General features: G+C 38.2%; 1 protein-coding gene across 1 annotated transcript in view; it reads right to left on the reverse strand.

Annotated features, from left to right (window-relative positions):
• The window catches only part of NKAIN3 (sodium/potassium transporting ATPase interacting 3), a 604,361-nt gene that overhangs the window by 23,949 nt on the left and 558,294 nt on the right, over positions 1-22,118 (reverse strand). The window contains exon 5 of the mRNA XM_090282831.1: positions 15,926-15,986. Coding sequence (XP_090138957.1) covers positions 15,926-15,986 — 61 coding nt within the window. The remainder of the gene's footprint in view (positions 1-15,925; positions 15,987-22,118) is intronic.

The raw sequence follows: 22,118 nt of genomic DNA on the forward strand, positions 1-22,118 counted from the left end.
ACTTACAATTTTCTAAGAGTGGATAACACTTAAATAATGGAATAATATATTTATAAAATCTCTTTGGAGTTAATAAAACAGAATACAATGACTGAGAGGAAAATTATGCTCAGAAAGGTAATGGCTAAAACAAGTTGTATGAATTTATCTCAATAGTTATAATTTTTCTCTATGTAACATATTTTTCTTGATTATCTAGTTGTATTCCCCAATATATTTTTATCATTCTCACTTAAATATAGCCAATGTTTTACTTTGCTCTATAAATCAAGTGACAAACATTTCCTTTATTTTCTGTTTGCCTCTATGATTTTGGATATTTCCCCTTTGACTATTATTTGATTTTTAATGGCTTCTATTATTACTTTTGGCTTTCTTTTTCCTAGTATAGTGTTCATCCAAAAAAATGCCATTTCTTCTGAGATCTCTATTTTAAATACTTTTCCCCTCCTATGAATTACTATTCAAAGAAAATTGAATCTACCATATTCTTCCCAAAATTAAATCCATTCATTGACTCCACATTATCGAGCAAAGCATCCCAACTAATGTAACCTGAGTAGGTACAGATGCAACAAGCTTTTGAGTCCCTTATTCCCTGGTGTTTGTGTGTTTTTATTGGGGGATGTGTGTGTGTCTATGTGAATGTGTTCACTGAGTAAGGCTTAGGGTAGCTAGCCCTCTGAGCCAGTCAGTTATTGCTAGGAGAAGAGTAATTTATTTACCACAGAGTGCCTTATAAATGTTGACTTTCTCTGTGAGTGCCAAGATATTAAGTAGGTTGGGAATCACTGTTGTAAGACAGAATCCAAGGTCCTTGAAAGTCTGATTTCTCCACTCATTTAGTGAACTGAACATGCTCCACTACTCATCACTTCCTGTGTAATCCACATTTCTCTCAGGCCTTCTGAATATTCCATGGTTTCCCCAAGCTCTTTTGACATATTGTTTCCCACGATTTAAAATGCATTTTCTTTGTTCTTTTCTTAGTGATTTAATGTTCTTCATATATGACCATGTTCACATGCTCTGAGCAACCATGCTTGGTACTCTGAGTTATAGTTGCCTCTACTTATTTTTCCTGTGCATCCGATTCACTTTGTACAGGTCAGTATCTGCATTTCATTCTTCATTTCATTCATTACATGCCTGGCTTACTGAATAGAATGTAAGATCTTCTGGGAAAGGGACCAAGTCTTATTTTGTCTGTATCCTTGTCGTCTAACACACAAAAGTTTTTAAATAACTGTTCCTTGAAAGAATTAATTAATGAATCAATAAAAGATTGGCTACTTAAGCTTGTTTAAAGCTCTAAAATTAAATGCCACTATGCTAGATCTGGACTGTAAATACTTTTGGATCTGACCAGGTCATTGACTTCAGAAGAAGAGATATGAGAGAAATGCAGAATCCAATCAAACATTTAAACATCTATAAGGATTGGCAACATACCTAGAATATAGAAAGAATACAGAATTCTGAGGCAATGTGGTTTAAAGAAGCAAATAGAATGTCAACAAAATGTTGAAAAGTAGGATGATAAGTGCCTTTGAGGCACATGGGAGGATATTAAAATGTTTTAAAGAGTTACAAGTGTAAAACCAACCAAAAAGAAACTCTTAATACGAATAAATTCTTCTTTCTACTCAAATACTTTAAAAAATCCTCACCCAAGAATATGTTTATTGATTTTATTTATTTAAATTATATTTTAATGTTTATGCTATTACAGTTATCCCAGTTTTCCCACTTTGTCCCTTTCTACCCAACACCCCCTCCCAACTCTGTCAGCCAATCTACATACTGTTGTCCATGTCCATGGGTCATGCATATACGTTCTTTGGTTACTCTATTTCTTATGCTGTACTTTATATTCCCAGGCTCTGTAGCTTCAGCTTCACTGGAGAGGACACTCCAGCGTCATCGCAAGATGTCGATTCAACACGGGAGGAGACAGATACCGTGTCACTCCCGAGTCGGACTGCACAGCCATTCTCGGCGGTGCAGATAGACTCTTAAGAAGCTACACCATCGTCTCTCGAGACGGACGGCTGCCAACGACGACTTTATATCCCCATGACTATTCTGTAACTACCAATTTGTACTTGTTAATCCTTTCACCTTTTTTACCCATCCTCCTGACCCTTCTCCCACCTGGCAACCATCAAAATGCTCTCTGTATCTATAATTCGGCTCCTGTTCTGCTTGTTTATTTTGTTTTTTTAAAATCAATTGTTGAAAAATATGCATTTATTGCCATTTTATTGTTCATATTTTCAATCTTCTTCTTTGTAAAGAAAACCCTTTAACATTTCAGGTAATATATTTCATATAATACTGGTTTGGTGGTGATAAACTCCTTTAGCTTTTTCTTGTCTGGGAAGCTCTTTATCTGTTCTTCAGTTCTAAATGATGGCTTTGCTAAATATGTCATCTAAGTCCTTGTGTTGTGGGCTGCTGAATTAGTCACATTTAAAGGGCATAGAATGAGATCACTTCTTGTTCCACCAACTATTCAAAAAAGCTGTTAAATTTGTTAAAATAGTAAAAATTAGAATCCCCTTAAAGTTTAGGTTCTGCCTCCCAACTGAAAATCCTAAACATGTAGCAACCTCAGATTGTTTGAGATGCTTATTTATTGGAGAATGCATTTTCAACACAGGGAATTGATTATAGAGAGAACAAAGTAAGCCAATTCCACAATTTTAATACTTTTTACAAAGTACAAATTAGGATTTTGTAATCATTGGGATAGTCTGTGTTTACGTGGTATGTGAAAACTTTCTGATTCTTAACATAATCAGAAAGGTTATATTAGATCTGGCAGATTCACCTTATAAAATCAATTCAAAATTTGAATTGAGTAATTAAATTTGCACTTGTGATTTTTAAGTTGAAAGACATAGAGAAATTTAAGTTGTATAATATTTAATAAAATATTTAGACTATTAAATTTAAATAGGTCAAAAACTCACTGAAATTTCAATGGAATATTGTTCAGCCTTATCAAGAAATGAAACTGTGATACATGCTACAATATAGATGTACTTTGAAAACATTATAGTAAGTGAAATAAGTCATGAACAAAAGGACAAATACTATATGACTTCATTTATATGCGGTACCTAGAACAGGTAAATACATAGAGGTTAGCAGGGACTGAAGGGGTGGGGAGAGGGGGATGAGAAGTTGTTTGTGGTTGCTGAGCTTTTGTATGGGATGATGAAAATGGATAGTGCTGACAGTCGTACAACATTTTGAGTGTATTTAATGTTACTTAACTGCACACTTAAAAATGTTCAAATGATGAATTTTACATTAAGTATATTTCACCACAATAAAAAGAAACAAGAATTCCAAAAAAGTGATTATTAACACTTACTAGATTTTTAAATGGAGTACTGAAAGTCCTACTTAGTACTTAAGGCTTAAGAAAACACAGGTTTTAAAAAATTTATCACTTTAAGAAATTGTATAGTGATTTAAACCCTGAATAGGTATAAATAGAATTTTTTTGTGCAGAAAAGTTTCTTTCATGGGCATCGGAAAATATGCAGTGACACCTGAAAAAGTTTATCAGCATACAGTTTGCCCTTTCTGTCTCCTCCTTTTTCTTTCTCTTTCTCCTTTCCCCTTCCCCTTCCCATTCCCCTTCCCTTCCTCCTCCTTCTCCTTCTTCAACATTCACAGCTGGTCTTATTTTGAAAGCTCACTTGGCTTAGAATTAGTGGCCCTTGCTTTTATTAGAGAACATTTTTAAGAGCTGTAACTTTCTGAAATAACATGGCCTTCAGGGCAGGAAGACAGATTCTCATTCCAAGGTTATTGGACGCCAGAAGCAATATATTAGAATGCATCCTAATGCCTACTACTCAGGAATGTTTGCTGCAGATGAAAGAATATCCCATTGAAATGTAGTATCTTACAAAAACATGGCCTTTGCTTGAAAAAAATACCAAGAACAGAAAACTGATCATTAAAGCCTGACTTTGCCTTCAAACTATGAACAACAAAAAATGTGCAGCGACAACGTCCAAAAGAAACTTGAGCCTTCACCTGTTTTCTCGTGTCTTTGTCGTCTCCATTAGGAGGAAAACACAGTCAGTGTGATACCCTGGCTTTAATGGTAGGACTAGTAACCAAGAGTCTCTGTTTCCCTTACATCAAAAAGAAACATTTAATTTACTTCTCCAAATAAACATGTAGGTGAATGAATAGAAAAGGAGGCACATATAGAACAAGGAAAAGAAAACAATCTTTAAGTCTAAGCTATGCACTTCTTCTCACAACGTGTAAAAAAATGGTATATTTTTCATCATTTTCACATAGCCTTTTTGGTGAACATAGGGGTTAAATTTAAGTCCCAGGTACAATCTGCCTTTTTATTCACCACTCTTGTGAGAGTCAACAGGCCAGGAAAGTCCAGGTTACCTTTGACCCTCCAGAGCACCCAGTAGGAAGATGCTCCTGAAGTCAAAGCCTTTGTTTGGTCGGAAGTGACTCCCTATACCCTGGCTGCTCCTTTGGTCAGGAATGCTCTCCTCCTGCCACTCACCACACAGGGTCTCCTGTCCTCTCCATCTCAGCTTTAGTGCCTCTCCTCTGAGCCCTTCCCAGGCACCCAGGAGTCACTTGTGTATTTGTGGAAGGCTGGAGATGCTCTACCCCCTTCAGGGGTAGGAGAACCCTGCCAGTTTCTGCTGCAGGGGCTCCACCTCTAGGAGGGCCTTGGCACACACTCTGGGGTGCGCCTTATCGCCTTGCACCTCAAAGGCATTTATTATTGTGTTCCCAAGGTATGTGGTCAACTCTCCTCCAAGCAATGGCTTGGTGACCAAGGTCCCTTCAATATTGTGGTTCCACCATTTTCAGCACATGGCTGCCAAAGCTTCTATGTTCATCTGTATTCCAATAGGTAGAAAGGGGAAGAACATGGAGAAGCACATGTGGAAGTTATTTAAGGATCAGGCCTGGCAGTACGCACATGATTTCTGCTCATTGACACGATCTAGAGCGCCGTTTCATGGGAGTTGTGTTAGGAGAAGGATGAACAAGTGGGTTTAGAGCTGGCTAGTCTCTGACACAGGTGATACATAGCTAATACAAAATTTGTGTAGGTGGTATTAATGCATAAGGCCTGGGAAGCATTACAAGTTTTGCAATTGATTGAACTGTATGTAACAAAGAAACTTGTCTTTGGGATACAGCATGAGCTGCAATGTAGACTTTCTGGTCTTATAGTAAAAGAAATAACAAGAGAAAGGAAGAATGAGAGAGAGAAAGAGAGATAGGGAGAGAGAGAGAGAGAGAGAGAGAGAGAGAGAGAGAGAGAGAGAGAGAGAGAGAGAGAGAGAGAGAGAGACCCTGCCATGAGGAAAAATGTGGACAAGATGGAAAGGCCATTAGGTATAATTTAGAATTAATTTACTTTGTGCCTCATCCAACTTAGAAGGAGAGAAATACTTTTTACTTCTCCCCAACTTTATTTCTAGGTTGGCAATGTTGGCATTCAAGTTAAGTGAGCACTCCCAGATACCTCACTTAGATTCCAGTCTCAATTATTGTTTCCAGAAACAAGACTAAATTTTTTTTCTTGGTTAATAAAGTACTTACTATAAAACACATGAAGATGAGCATTCCATATACACTTTTTATTGTTGGTTACTTACTTGATATTTATTAAAGGAATTATAAAGTCAGATTTCTATTAAATATATGATCTAAGAATATAGCTCTTGAGAGTATTATATGTCATTTGTTTATCTAAAAGGGATCAACATCTGTTTTATTGTCTGATTTTACTTAAAATGCTTCATTGATAACACTGTGAGTATAAGCTATATACTAAGGAGGGCAAGTTAACATTTTAAGGACTAATAAAAAATCATCATTCCAAAAGTAGCCAGGGCAAGAATTCAAAATTCGTTACTAGTAGCTGCATCAGAAATCTGCTTAATTTGAATAAGGATATTAGAAATAATTTTTAATTGTTAAAACAAATGCTGTTCAAGAGATGGGATTGCCTGGCAAAACTCAGAGGGATGGGATTGCCTGGAAACCAGAAGAAAAATTTTTCAAAGAGGGAGCAGTCATCAGTGACCAAAGCCATCAATTATAATGAAGCTCAATAATATCTAAGTGATTTTGACAATTAAAAGGTCATTGCTGGCCACTGAGAGAGCGTTTTCAGCAGTAATATAGGACAGGAGGCCAGACAGCAGCAGGCTAACAGTGACTGGGAGTGAGAAAGTGAACACCAAGTCTGGACTACTTTGTAGAAAGGTGAAGGGATTAAGAAGTACAAATTGGCAGTTATTAAAATAGTCACTGGGATGTCAAGTACAGCACAGGGAATATAGTCAAGAATATTGTAATTGTATATGGAGTCAGTAGATACTAGACCTCCTGGGGAGATCACTTTGTAAGGTACATAAATGTCTAATCACTATGCTCTACACCTGAAAGTAATACAACATTGTATGCTAACTGTAATGAAAAAAAGTTTAAAAAAGAGATTAAGTCTGGATGTGGAGGGAAGAAAAGCATAAGAGACAGGAAAGTTAAATGCATTCCAGGAGGGGAGTCAGGGTAATTTCTTTTATTCTGTGACTTATTAATAAGCTGAGGCAAAGGATCCAGTAGGAGGAAGATGCTGGGCAGGGAGAGGAGAGACAGAGAGAGAGAATAGTTAATGGAGCAAGGTGCTGAATATGTGGGAGGGACAGACAAAACAACCACAAAAGCCCCAGGCAGAACAAAGGCCTCTTTTTCTATGTGAGGAGAAAACCCATTGTGGGTACAATAAGGTAGTTCCAATGGCAGAGAGACCCTGGGAACCTGTGAGACTTCATGCCCACTGGCTTCCATTTGCTTTGTGAAGAGTCTTAGGTGGAGGGGGAAAAGAGTACCAAGAATCTCATCACCACTCTGGGCTTCATTTTCATGTCCCTACAATGAGGATTAAGGCTCCTAAGTCTTTGAAATGAGAGTAGGAGACACTAAGACGGCAGGGTTTTTTTTTTTTTTTTTAATAGGCTCTTTCATATCCATAATGGGATCACAGTATCTTAGGATGTTATTGGGTCACAGTATAACCTGAGTGGGGTCTTCACACATCAGAATAAACCAGGGCAGTGAGGGGGCCACCTAGAGTTGGGAGAGGGAGCAAGGGCCCTTGTTCCCCAGGCATGGAAGCCCCAGGACACTGCTTGGGGCTTCAGGGGCTGCTCTACTGGATGCAGATGCACTAACATTTTCCCCAGAGCTGTGGGGGAGCTGCCACTGCACTGTGGTTCTCCTGGGCCCCTTGCAGCCCATAGTGCCTTCCTGCGGTGTCCCAGAGGGATGATATCCTACTTTCCCAAGGAAAGCAAGGACACATGCCCCCAGCTCTTGGGTTTAAAGAGTAAGCCTGCAGTTTTAAGGGACCTGAAGGAGTTGCTGAAGAGGACCTAGTGAGAGGATGGAAGGACAGGTGGCCGGCTTACCTGTCACAGTGTGAAGTTGCCTCAGGGGCAGGGGAGGTAGGCATGTGCTTCTCTCTGTGACAATGAGCAGTGCAGGGACAGATGCAGAGAATGAGTGGTCAAGGTACCTGCCCCAGGTGGCAGAAATAGCCCTGTGGGAGGACTGAGCAGGGTCGGGGTGGGGTGGGGATAAAGATATTGAATTTAGAATTAAAATGGCATCACAGGGGACTCTGTCAGAACACTGTCAGCTGCTCTGCCTGCTGGGCTCCTAAATCTTCCCACTAATAACCCAGAGTAAAACCACTGCACAGGATCCACATAAAATCCATCAGCCCATGTTTTCTCACTGTGCATTGCAGGTGGCATGGGGTGCACATTTTAAAATTTGTTACTGTTCTCCCTCGTAATCACATCTGGTTCCCAAGTCCCTCATCTTCCATTCTGTGCCATCTGGATGGCTGACCCTTCATTCTTCCTTCTCCACTGAAGGACATGTCACACAGCTTGGGGCTGTTGGTCACAGTGAGAACTGGGAGCTCCCACCTGCCTGTAGCAGGGGTGTAGAGAGAGCCAGGCAGGCATCCGTGAAGAGAACTTGATTTAGGAGTGAGGCAAGGCAACATACTCCATGGACTATTAATATGGAGCAGAGAGATCAGGGTGTTTTAAAACAGCTGCCAATATTTACCATTTGTAAATGAATGAAGAAGAAAATATGAGGCATTTGAACTTTGAGATAACCGGCCAGCCACAGGGCGTCATCTGTAGAGCTGAGTGCCTTTGGGATCCCCTAACAGGTGCTGTCTCTTGTTAATGGGCACAGAGCTAGATATCGACCACCCTCATTTCAAATTTCAAGTGGAACCCTAGAAAATTAAACCCCCTCTTTGGGGTGTAGATGCTCTCTGCTTGTTGGTGTCAATTTTCTGTCAAAATAGGCCTCGCTTTGTATCCAATGAAAATTTCCAGGAAATATAAGTGCACAAACCATTTATGCTTTATTATGAATTAATCAGATTTTTCTACAGTGCAGGGAATAGAAAATTAAAATTTTCACCAAGTGTGAGGAAAGAGATGTGGGCAATTGTAAAGACATGGGAGCATTTCCCTTACTATGTATTTTGTACAGTAAATATTCATTGATTTCCTATGATGTACCACCTACTGAATCAGGTTCTGGGATCCTAGGGCGAGACATGATCCCCATCCTCTACAGGTGAGATACCCTGTTAATTAAGAAATAAGTTGAGCACAGGTTTGGAGACATGTTTAGGCCTGCTGAGCCATGAGGATGAGGTGTCCTCAAGAAGGCTGTTAAAGAGCATAAAGAACCTGTTAGTGACTTGAAGGGAGGTGAAGTCATCTTGTTTGGTGACTGACTAGATGAGGGAAGAGTCAAGGAATATGCCCACGGTTCTACCTTGTGTGAGGCATGGTCATTCATATAAATGGAGATAGAGAATAGAAAAGGAAGAACCTTCTTCCCCATCTCTACCAAGGGAAATCTTAACCATACTTCGCAGTCCATTTGTTCATACAGTTACTCATCCAGTGCTCATGCACCTATTGCATAGAGTGACCATTGTGACAGGAAATGGGCTGAGCCCTGGGGAGACCATGCCTTTTAAAATTACAGTTGTGTTGACTTCCAGCCAAGATGGAGGCCTAGAATGACATGCTCCATCTCCCTCCACAACTAAGAAGGAATACATCTACTGCAAAACCAGAAATAACCAGAAGTTCCAGAAAATAAAGCTGCATGAAAGTCCAACATATGAAATTACAAAGAAGTGGTGATTTTCTGGACTGGTAGGAGGGGTGAAGCTGGGGCAGAGAGGTCAAGCTGTGCTAGTAGCGGCAGCTGTGGCAATGGTGGCAGGATGGTGCTAAGCACAGACACTCATATTTAAGGGGAGGCAAGAAACTCCTGGGGAGCACCCCCAGCTGCAGACCATACCTGTCAGCTTGCAATTCCAATGCCGAGGAAGGCAGACCCACATTGCCTCGGACTGTGAAGGCCGGAGGGGGTGGGGACAGAGGAAGAAGCTCTGGGTCTCTCAGCAGAGAGTGAATGGCAAGAATCCATCTTGGACCCCTGCCTCCACACAAAATGCTACAGTGTAGTGAGAAGGGTCGCCCGGTAGTGACAAGTGCACAGGGCTCCACCCCCTATAGCATAGGAGGTATGATAGACCCGCTCAGGGAGCAAAGGTAAACACAAAACTGTCAGGATGGCACAGACCATGATATCCTGGTGATGCAGCTGACCAGTCAGCAAATATCTGATCTAACAGATCAGCAGATAGAAAATCTTTCTGAGGCAAAGTTCAGAGCTTTGGTTATAAAAATGCTTACAGATCTGACAGCAAATCTGAAACAAGACAGGGAAGGAATGAAGGCTAGTTCTGCTGAACTGAACAAAAATACATATGAAGCCAGTGGTGAGGGAAAGAAAACCAGGAATCAAATCAACAAACTGGAACATAGGGAAGGAACAAACAGTCAACTAGTGCAGAAAGAGAAAACAAAAAGTGAGGAAAATGAGGAGAGGCTCAGAAACCTATGGGACAGTTATAAGCAGGCCAACATCCAAATCATAGGGTTACCACAAGGTGAAGAAGAACTAGAAATTGAAAAATGATGTGAAAAAATAATGAAGCAGAACTTCATTAACTTGGGGAAGGAAATAGACTTACAGGTCCAGGAAGCACAGAGAGTTCCAAAAAAACTGGACCCAAGGAGGATCACACCAAGACACATTATAATCAAAATGCCAAATGTTAAAGATAAAGAGAGAATCTTAAAAGCAGCAAGAGAGAAGAGAATTACGTACATTGTGTTAAATGTTCCCAAGTGTGCAATGGAAGCATATAATAATATATCATAGCTGCCCTCATCTGGCCTGGAGAAGGTGAAAAGGAAGTGGTCAAATTTGGAAAGGGATAGTTAAGCTAAGATCTGAAAGATGTATAAAGTTAGTGAGTCAACAGAGAGAGAAGGCCTCTCTGAAAGAGCGTGGTATGAGGAACTGTGGAAGAGCTTCATGGACTTAGGAAAACAGATGTGGCATGAGATGAGGAAGCAAGGAGAGTAGAAAATATGGCTGTAGATAGTCCTGGTCAGGCTAAATTACAGGAATCCTGGTTCAGTGAGATAGGCATTAGTCTAGGCTCCAGGCAACTGAGTTTAGCACTGACTTTGGAGCTGGTTCTGGTAAAAAGGCTCTCTAACTTGCTGCTGTGGAGAGTCCCCCCTGGGTTCACTGTTTTGAGTACTTGGGTGTTTATAATATTCTTCTTGAGAGACAGTCTTGGTAACCTACCAAAGGACTGGAATTCTATCTCTGAATCTTAACATTGTAGCTGGATTCTATTCTGTGATGCCCAACCTTCCCGTGTGTGCTGGCCAGAATTGCCACCTTGCTGGATATGATTCTTTGACAGTGGGTCTGTCTTCTTGGCCACACTTTGTACTTGGATTCACTCTGTGGGTGCATCTAGCTTCTAAGTCCCTGTTCCCCTGAGATGTCTTGTTCAGGAATCAACAAACTCAAGCTCTTGCTCTGATGTGGTATAGTGGAGGTTTAATCCATCTCCCTATATCTTGACCTTCTAAATTACAAAAATTCCACCCAATTATCGTCGTCAGCAGCCGTCCGTCTCGAGAGACGAAGGTGTAGCTTCTTAAGAGTCTATCTGCACCGCCGAGAATGGTTGTGCAGTCCGACTCGGGAGTGACACGGTATCTGTCTCCTCCCGTGTTGAATTGACATCTTGCGATGACGCTGAAGCTACAGAGCCTGGGCAGGGTAATATGGAGGGTCTGCTGTTGCCCATGCAGTAGACCCCCCCTCTCTTCGCAGCTGAAGGGTCCAAGGGAAAGACGGAGTCAATACAGCTTGGCTTCAGGTGCGCCACAGGAGTTGCCGGTGTTGACTACAACGTCAAACCGCCTTAGGGACTCCGGCTCCGGATTTTCTGTCGGGGTTTACTCCCTTAGCCTTTCCCCTTAAGAGGTATGCCGCAAGGCAGCGGAGGTTTTTTGGAGTCAGAGTTTTCCTTCTCTGATGTACCCTGACTGGAAGATTGAACCAGCGACACTTAGCTCGCAGGCCGACGCTCAATCCACTGAGCTAAACCACCCAATTATATTAAAGAGATATAGGACCTCCATTTGCCAAACACAAATTCTGTAAATGCATCGGGCACATCACTACATTTTAAACATAAGGCATAATCATTTCCTCATATTTGAAAATCTTGGCATCTTGAAATACGTTTTGAAAAATAAGTTGCTGGGCCAAGAGAATGCATTTAACATATAAACTCAGCAAACATTTGGTCCCTGGGTGCTGGGCATTTTTCTAGACTCTATGGTTACATCAGGGAACAAAATAAAGATTCTGTCCTCATAGATTTTCTACTCTAATAGCTAGTGATTCTGTAGCTATTTGGTAGTCATCTAGGTAAATTAGAGGAAATGCTACAGGCTCTAAATCTACACTGTGGTGAGGATAGTTACATGCAACTCATCAGATAGTTACCAAAAGAAATACTCTCTGAGAACCAGGTTTTTAATGGCTCATTGGACAAATACTATGACTCCTTTGAAGTGTTGACTATGACTACAGAATCACTCTTACCTGAGTCACATGAATTTCTCCATCTTTGACTCACAAAATTCTTCTGTCCCTTCACTCTTAAATATGCAAATACTGAAAGGCTCACAAGACAACCAACCCCATTTTCTATTCTGAGGATTATCTACACCTTTGCTGCTTTTACTCATTCCCCTCCTGCCAGATCTTTCGGTCACTCTACCTCTTTATGTCTTCTCTATACATTACAAAGCTAAATTATTAGGAGGAGATTGGAGTTATTTTTATTTCCAATCCACATCATTTCTATGGCAATGTCACCTTATCCTTTAAAAAGGAACTCATGGGCAGACAGGCAAATATATGAATACTAGCCTGTAGGAAGCCTCAAGAAACAGTAGATATGTGGAATCTTTTTCCAACAGTCATGCTTCCTTCCATTAAAGAGTTCCCAAAAAGTGTACTATCAAGGGTCAGATGGCTGCACAAAGAGCTACTTTGAGCTGTTCAGCATAAAATATTGAACCCACATTTGGGGGGTTCATTTGCTTTTTAAAATCCTTAGGGTCTTTAATATACTTTTATCCCACCATTCAACATATACAACCCAGACTGGCCTTTGGAAGTCCAAACAGATTAGGTAAACTAATACCAGAAGTAGTGGTAGCAACAGGTCCTCTGGAAGAGTCTGGCAATATTTATATAAGTCAATACTGTTTTCAGCATCTTTTGCCTCACCTCCACACTTCCCTGACTTAAATTATTCTTTTTAGTAAATTTAACAAGATAGTAACAAGTCCACAAATTCATTTTCAACAGTAGATTATTCACAGACAAGATGTTGACAGGTTCTTATGATTATACATTCTAAGTATCCTGGTCTCACAAAAGAGCTCATAGAGATTGGCAGATATTTTAAAGAGAAACAAAGAGACATAAATAAGCTTTTTCATCAGAATGAAGATAGAAAGTATTGACCCCCAGCTATCAGCATTCTTTCTTTTGTGAGCTTTTTATTTCATTGTCTCTGACCTGCAATCATGGTCTTTATAGGAAGTAGTGAGCAAAAGAGGCTGAGAAGTAACTAAGAAGCTGGGTGGCTAGAAATAAATGTTTCCTCAAGCACTTAGTACCCTTCTGAAATGTCCATCATGAAATGTTAGTCTCATAGAACCACTTAGCAGTGCAGAGGAGAAAAGCAGGTAGCTGTTATTAAATGTTAAGGCTGGCTGACAGCTTTCAGTCCAAGAGCAAGGCTTAACTTTGCATTCTGAATAATGTAGAGATTTTCATTAGTGAGAATAGGGATCCAAATGATAAATGATACATTGTTTGCCAAAATGCTGTGACATTACATTATATATTTGCAGTTACCTTTGAGAATAAGCTTTCCAGAACTATACCTAGACAAAATAGAAAGCTAGCAGTATTGTTTGCTTATTTTATGTTCTACTTTTGGAAAAACAATTCAAGAGACACATTGTCTTGGCTATGGGTTGGTAATGGCATATCCAAAGGGCAGTTCGTTATTGCACCTAAAAGCAAAGTGTTGGCACAAATTGTACTAATCTATGAGATCATTGCAATTGGTTTCATAGATTTCTTTTTGCTCACATCTGCCTTCTGAAGACTCTGGGACCGTTCAATTACAAGTGCACTTTTGATTCCTACTTCTATCAATAAAAAATATAAAATGACCCTTGCTTGAGAACTATCAGACTAAAAGGTTTGTGATTGCTTTTCACTGTCATCTCTCTTCCAGCAGATTATCATGTCAGGTTGGTCTAGGGCATACTTACTTTGTTGTGAGCACCCAAGACTCTTTCTGACTCTAAGTATTATTTGAATTGATGGTAATGCAACTACTGTATCCAGATGTCTCTTGGTAACTTAATGTATGGCCCCAATAACAAACACTAGAACTAAACTGTTAATGGAATAGGCTGCTAGCAGCAACTTCAATCCCAGTTAGATGGGCATTAAAATAGCTGATTCAGAGATTTCTATAGAGAAGCATAAGCTAATTAAAGACACCAAAGTCAGTGGAACTATAATATCTGCCAGTAGAATACAACCCATATGCACTGACATTAATACTCTAAAAGAAGGCCAGTAGAAGGTCAAAAAACATTTACCTAATTTAGATGAGCCTTTTATTTTGCATGTCATTTTGCATTTCCCAGTTTTGCTTAAAATTACAGGTCTCTAAGAAAATTCCTTTCTATACTTATGGTAATAGATAAAGAAGAGTATTGATTATCCTGTCTTTTCTCACACAATAAGGCAGGAAGGAGAATTCAATCATTTGAGAGTCCCCAAGCAATCCAGTGAGGAGGAAAAAAGAGGATTCTTTTGGTACTTCCTCAAAAGTACCATACAGGACTTCATTGAGATTTATCATTCATTGTTACAATTTTTTTGAAGTATTTATTCATTCCCAATTCTAATCATTTCCATTCCATCCCAATTCCAGTTAAAATTGTTCATACTCAGTCAACTGTTTTTGGCTGTACAGCCTGTTTTAGCCATGGGTCGGAGGCAGGCTGCTGACTTTTTGTACATTAACACTGTCAGATTGTGGAACATACTAATGGAACTCTTGAAAATAGACTTTTTAATGTTAACCTCATAGTGGGAAGTATGTCATTACAGCTGCACTTTTGAAATGTCAGAAACTTTCTGGCTCATCTAGCATTAAAAAAAAAATACCTTCAAGCAAGCATAAGAGATATGATGCAGTCGGTCTGCATGTTTTCACTGCCTTATGAGTTTCATCTCAGGGTCTAATATTTATTCCACTTGGTCAAATAAATTGAGATGAGAGCTTATTGTCAACTGGATTCCAACTTATATATCATACATTACATCTGTTTAGAAGGAGACATTCATCAGACCCCTCTGGAGTTGTGCTCTAGAAAGTTATAATGGCTAGCTAGAAACTTACACTCATTTCGTGAGTCGAATTTACAACTCAGACAGTAAGTGCAATGATCTAACTAAATCTCTGATATGGTTGGGTGTGATTTGTTTGCCTAATATTGTCACTTTAAAATAAGTTAAAATTTCCTTTGCAATACATGAGCTTGTAATAGAGTTGTGCCAAGAAGTGCCTTGTGCATTAGCAGATAGGTGCTTAATAAATGTCAATTGCTGACCTGTGTTACAAAATCTCTATCTATATAACTTCAGGTCATATATGTCTTTATTCATTGTTTTCTTATTTAACTTTTTTAATTGTATTTTTTTCAATTACCATTTAACCCCTTTATATCCCTCTCCCCCCTGCAATCATGTATATGTCTTTTTTTGAATGTTCTATTAGAATGTGATTACTTAACTTTTTCCAGCATCTCTCTCTCTTTGCTTTTTACATCTTGCCTTGAAGGTTGTTCATTTTCAGTTTTCTCAGAGCATTTTATATAGTTTATGTATATACATATATACATATAGGTCTTGCTATAATATGTATTGTTGTATTGATATTATTGCTATTAGTCAGATTTCAAAATTCTGCAGCTATCATACTCACAGTCGTGATGGATAAAGCAACCCTGAATTTTCTACTCAGCATACTGTTTAGGTCTCTGATGAGAAGTCACTAAGACATGATATGACAGCAATCCATAGGATTCTGTGTCTCTGGGAGGCTTCCCACACAACTTGGATTTTGAGTTTCAATACTCAGTGCCATTTTATTTGAGTGCAGTTTGGTTTGTAAATGTTTGATTGTAACTTTACTATGGTGAGTTTGATCATTTTAAATCCCAAATATTAATGATTTCATAGCCCTCTAATGATTAGTTTTGGGAACTATATCTCAGCCAAAAATCAACCTACAGGGAGATATAGCAATACTCACAGGTGTCCTCTTCTTCCATGAAAATACTGATCACATAACAGGCATACACAAAACCAACCAACTGCAAAGGAGAGGGAAAAAAAACATATTTTAAGAATCTTTGCCAAATGTCCATCATTAAAGAGCATATATAATCCAATAGATCAAAAATATATTACATTAACAACTATAACTTTGTAATAGAAAAAAATCTTGTTTTTGAATAATAGCTGTAATTTTTAAGGACGTTTTTCATTTCTACTCAATGTTAATAACTTTCTAAAAAAGTATACAAGAGTGGGGAAAAACCAGTTTCTAGATGTTTTACTTAAATTTTGACTTGGGAAATACAGATCTTACATTTTAAGATCACAGATTATTCAGAACATAAATTTTTAAGTTTTGACTATTTATAGGGCAATTCATAGCTGCAAGGAATCAACATATATTACAAATTAAACACCAATCATTTACTTATTTAAAATGCTCAGAGAATGTAAATTCTATTTAAATACCATGTTGTTTTGTTAATTATATCACAATAAAATGCATTAACTTTCAGGTATTAGTCATAAAATAAAATAGATGAGATTATTTATATTTTGGATACTAGTGGTTAAAAGAATAAATGCAGGTACTTTTAGGCTTTCTAGCTTTTCACATTTTTTTTTCTTCACTTATTGTACTGAGAAGACAATTTTTATTCTGTGGAATCAGTGACATGGTAATTCCTGGAGGACAAAATTGCCATTGAATCTAGCTTAGTCTAAAACTACTCTGATAAGTACTTTGATGAAAAAGAGGTTCCTCAGTAGCTGTTACAGAGTCTGTCTTCTTGCCTTTCCTTCCATTGTTTAAGTCTGTCCTTCCTTCCCTCTTATAAAATAACTTGGGAAGGAAACATTTCTCATAGTCCAAGTGTCAAAGGCTGAATGCAGAGAATAATATATATGGTGTTGTGACTGCCCAGGTACATTGGGACTCTGAACTCAAAACCTTCCTTTAGACTATCTACACTAAGGCCAAGAAGTCCCTCAGATGGTGAGAAGGACATATATAGAGAGAGTTTCCAGAATACAGAAAGACCCCCTCATTTCCACAGGGTACCTCTTCTCATCTCAAACCAAATGATAGGGTATTTCAGGGAACCAGAAACATGGGAAAGCACAGGTGCTTGGCACCTCAACTCGCATTTGGAGAAGTTAAAAATTGGGGGCTGTGGCTATATGGGCTTTTGGTGACAGAGTATGGAGAGACAGGGCTGAGCAGGCATGGCAGACAGGTGTATGGGGCCCCTTAGACTGGCAGGTAAAGCCTTTTCAGAGAACTGGCTGTGCTGTTCTGGAGTGGAACCCTACTTAGAGGACTTCCTGCTGGGGACAGGTAGCCTCAGAAGAGAGATGTGATGCTGCTACTTGATGTATAGAAGATGTGTAGGAGTGTCAAGGCACCAGTCAGTGAGGCTGATCATCCAGAGAAACAGCTGAGAGGGTCCTGAAAGACAGTTGGGGTGGGTTTTTGAAGAACTCACAAAAGCACCCACAAAAGAAAGAGTTGCAATTGGAATCTGTTACACCCAGAGAATACCTCCCACTCGATTACAATTGATCCAGCCATGTAAGACCTTGTTCCTTATCTCTTCTGCCATGAGTCCTCCTTTCACTTCATCCCTGGACTAACCCAAAAGAGAGAAGTGGAGTGAGAAGAGAGGAAAGCAGTGATGGGTCCCTTTCCGACTGCAGTCTGCAAGTTGAAGTCAGACCCAGGCTGAGGAAAAAATTTAAATAGAAGAAAGTTTGCACTGGCCTGGGCTGGACTTCTTTTTTTTTTAATTGAGGTAAAATTGGTATAAAGTATTGTATAAGTTTTAGGTGTACATTATTATACTTCTACACATGTATACATTACAAGTGATCAGCACCAAAAGTCCAGTCACCACCCATCACCATACAATGACCCCTTTACCCACTTCACCCTCCTGAACCTCTCCCCTCTGGTAACCACCAGTCTGTTCTCTGTGTCTCCAAGTTTGTTTCTGTTTCTTAGATTCTACATATGAATTTAAAAAATCATAAGATATTTGTCTTTCTCCATCTGACTTATTTCACATAGCATAATACCCTCACAGCCTATCCATGTTCTTGCAAATGGCAAAGTTTTATTCTTTTTTTTGGTGACTGAGTAGTATTCCATATATATATGTATATATATAGATATATGTATATATATAGATATATATTCACGGGTTTTTTATCCATTCATCCATCTATGGACAGTTAGGCTATATCCATATCTTGGCTATTGTAAATGATGCTACAGTGAATATGAGGGTGGATATATATTTTCAAATTAGTGCTATCATATTTTTTGTATAAATACCCAGAAGTGAAATAGCTGAATCACTTGATAGTTCTAGTTTTACTTTTTGGAGAAATCTCTATATTGTTTTTCATAGTGCCTGTACCAATTTATACTTCCACCAACAGTGTATGAGAGTTCCCTTTTCTCCATAACCTCTGCAACATTTTTTATTTTTTATCTTTTTGACATTATGGGATGAAGTTTTTAATATCCTTGAGGAACCCAAAGAGCTATAAGTTCTGCCTGAAGTGTGATACAAAGGGTGAGATAGACTGAGGTCACAAAATATACTTGAAGGGGCAGTGGGAGAGAGAACAAAATGCCTTTAATTGTATTTTATTACTAAATACTCCCTAATGGATTTCTTCTAGTCCTTCTTTCTCATAGGTGCTATATGCCATGGTTATATTCTTAAGACCCGTGTCAATATTTATCATAAGCTTAATTATTAATTACTACATAAATTTGCATATTTAAACATACTGTAATTTATTTAAGCAATCTCCTATTATTGAACATTGTTTTCAAATTATAAATACAATTATAGAGAATATTAATGCTTTCTCTATGTTTTGGGTTATCTGATTCCCAGAAGTGCCATAAATGACACATTTCATCTTACTACAGCAGTGAATGGAAATGCTTGCTTTGTCACATCCTTAAAAATATATGCCAGTATAATAGACAAAGTGGCATCTTTTAATTTATTTAATTTGCAATAGTTTTATTTCATCTAAAACATTTTCATATTTTATTAGACATATATATTTTTCTTTTGCAAATTATTTGCAAAAGTCCTTTACTCATTTATTAACTTGCTGTTATTTTCATTAATTTGTATGAGATCTTATGGTGCATATATACAAGCTTTTGTTATATTTATTGCATTTTTTCCTTTATGTCCACAGGTGATATGATAGCTTCATAATTGTGGAATATTTTCTTAGTAAACAATATACTGGAAGGCATCTGCCAACAAATAATTTTCTGTTTTCTTGGTGGGCTTTCTCTTAGGTGTGTGTTTGTGTTTGTATGTGTTTACATGTAACTCAAGAAATTTCTTGTATTAATTTTCAATTGGTGCTATTCAAATTAGCACAAATGTGTGGGTTAACACAACACCACTTTATTATCCTACAATTCTGGAGCTCAGAAGTCTGAAATGGGTCTCTCTCTGGCTTCACTCCTTCTGGAAAATCTGGCAAAATCTTTTCCCCAGCCTTTTTCAGCTCCTAGAGGTGCCCCCATTCCTTGGCTTGTGGCCCCATTTTTTCATCTTTAAGGCCAGCAACCTTGAACTGACTTCTTCTTTGCTGCCATGTCCCTGGTTGTCCCTCTTCTGCCACCCTGTTCCACTTTTAAGGACCTGTGTGATTCCACTGGACCCACCTGGATAATCCAGGATAATATCCTCATTTAAGGTCACCTGGTTAGCCACCTTAATTCCATCTGTAACCATAGTTCATCCTTTTTTGGAGATTAGTACATGGACATCTTTGAGGGGCCATCATTTTGCCTGCCACATCTGTGAACTTATATTTTAAGTTCTCAGTAGTGCTGCACAGTGGGCTACAGTGGGGAAGAACTGATACTGGTGCAATTACTTAAGTTTTAATACATGAAGCAAAATTATATCTTTATTTAAAAAAACTTGAGAAGAAACTTTGAGAAGCCATTTTGCATATCAATTCATTCCTCTCAGGAAATACCATATTTTAATATTGGGGAAACAACTACCACCATCAATTTGGTGTTTGTACATCTGATGTCAATTTTCACACCTTTACTATAAATATGTATCTACAAACAGAACATAATTAGTTTAAATAGTATTTATTTCTAGTAGTTTTCTTGACAACTTAAATTTTGAAAATATTGCCTTTTAATTTCATTAGAGTACCGTTGTTTTTTATTTTATATTATAGCTGACAGAGAACTTATACTAGGCTGAGGACACATGTCAGAGCTGTTTTTTAAAATGTTTTACATTCATCTGTCCATAACTAGTTTTATCTTTAATCTGTGGAGTCTTGCCAGAAAAGTTATAAGCCACATGATCATTTTATGAGCATTAGTTTCTCCAAAATACACATATAGTGTGTAAACCTATTTAACTTAGCACACAAAAGTTGTAAATCATCTCAATATACTCATCATGCCTGTCCCCATCAATCTCATCATTCAGTGGAGCTACTGCCCCTCACAGGATAGTCTAGAAACTCAGTCACACATGTGACTTTCTTACTTGTAGTTTTAGTGCAGCTACCAGTGTTAAACCACATGCTAGATATTGTTAAAGTCCTTTTATTTAGGTTTCTAAATAAAAAGAAATAGGTATAGAGATAATATTGTCTCCCCATGCTCCCATGGATCATCTTGTTCACTCCTTTCCATACATGTGTTTCATTTTGGAATATTTTATGCACTTCTTTGCATGCGTATGCCATCCTTTAGAGAACTTACTTTGAAGATGACCCTTTTGATTAAAAAATAGTTCAATGAGTTCAGATAACATGAGTTCTAGCAATATAAACATAGACAAATCAGATATCTTTTGAACCATATAGAGCTAGACCAAGTGACAACCAAACAGATCAAGGTCTTCTCTCCAGTGTGACTAAGATGACAGATATCATGGGTCTCTTCTAGCTGCTTTGCAAAGGGAAGGGTAGTATCAGAATGGATGGATAATGTTATAATAGAACAATTTCTGAACTAGCTTTGTTACTTTGGTTACTGATTGAAATTTAGGTTCTGTACTTCTTACTTTATCTTGGAAGTTGCTTATCGAATAGTTTAGCCCATGGTTACTCTATAGCTTTTGTATCTCAATAGTTTTTTTGTTTTTGTTTTTTTACTGAAATCTCAGGTAAGTAAAATTTTGCAAACCATTATTTTTTTCATTTGTATTGGTGGGAGGTAAGTAATGGTAAATCAAGTATTTTGATTGAGTGTTCTAGGACTTTTCTAATATAAAGCTAAATCTTTCATGATAACTCAATACTGTAATGAATATTATTTTTTTTACTTTCCTTACAGAGTATACTTCTTTAGAACAAAAATATAACACTTCTACCTACACTTTTATGTTGATTTATGTAAGCTAAATTATTTTGTCTTCACTGATATCTTTTTAGATGACAATGATACCTAACATATATATTAATATCTTATTAGCCTCTTTGATAGAGACTGTATTTCAGTGTCTTCTAACATTAGCTCATTCTATTTGGCATGCTTGGCCCATCAGCATTTACTGGTTGGTTCATTGGCATTTACTGGAAGAAAGGCCAGAGGATTGATGAGAAGGCCCCTTGAGAGCCAATGCAGTGAATTTAATGCTGAAACGCTGTTTTCACATGTCAATATGTAGAGTTGATTTGATGGGGTTGAAAAAATTTCATCTTGATAAAAAAATTTTGACCTAAAACAAAATCCACCCCACCGACCTCTGGTTTGCCTTTCAGTTCTTATAAGAGGCCTAGAAAATATTAACTGCTAATGGGCATACTATAAATTGCTTTGTTGCATATTTATACACTTAAGGAAACAAATCTAAGAACACTCTAAGAAATCTTTATAAAATATTTTTTTTATTATTTACTTATTTATTTATTTTAGAGAGTGGGGAAGGGAGAGAGAAAGAAAGAGAGGGAGAGAAACATCAGTGTGTGCTTGCCTTTCACATGCCCCCCAACTGGGGACCCGGCCTGCAACCCAGGCATGCGCCCTGACTGGGAATTGAACTGGTCACACTTTGGTTTGTAGGCCGGTGCTCAATCATCTGAGCCACACCAGCCCAGGCTAAATTTTTACTTTTTAAGGAAAGTTCTTAACAATCCCAATGCAAGTT

Source organism: Furipterus horrens, unplaced genomic scaffold, assembly GCF_987537825.1.
Source record: "Furipterus horrens unplaced genomic scaffold, mFurHor1.1.pri manual_scaffold_7, whole genome shotgun sequence".
NCBI classification, from domain to species: Eukaryota; Metazoa; Chordata; class Mammalia; order Chiroptera; family Furipteridae; genus Furipterus; species Furipterus horrens.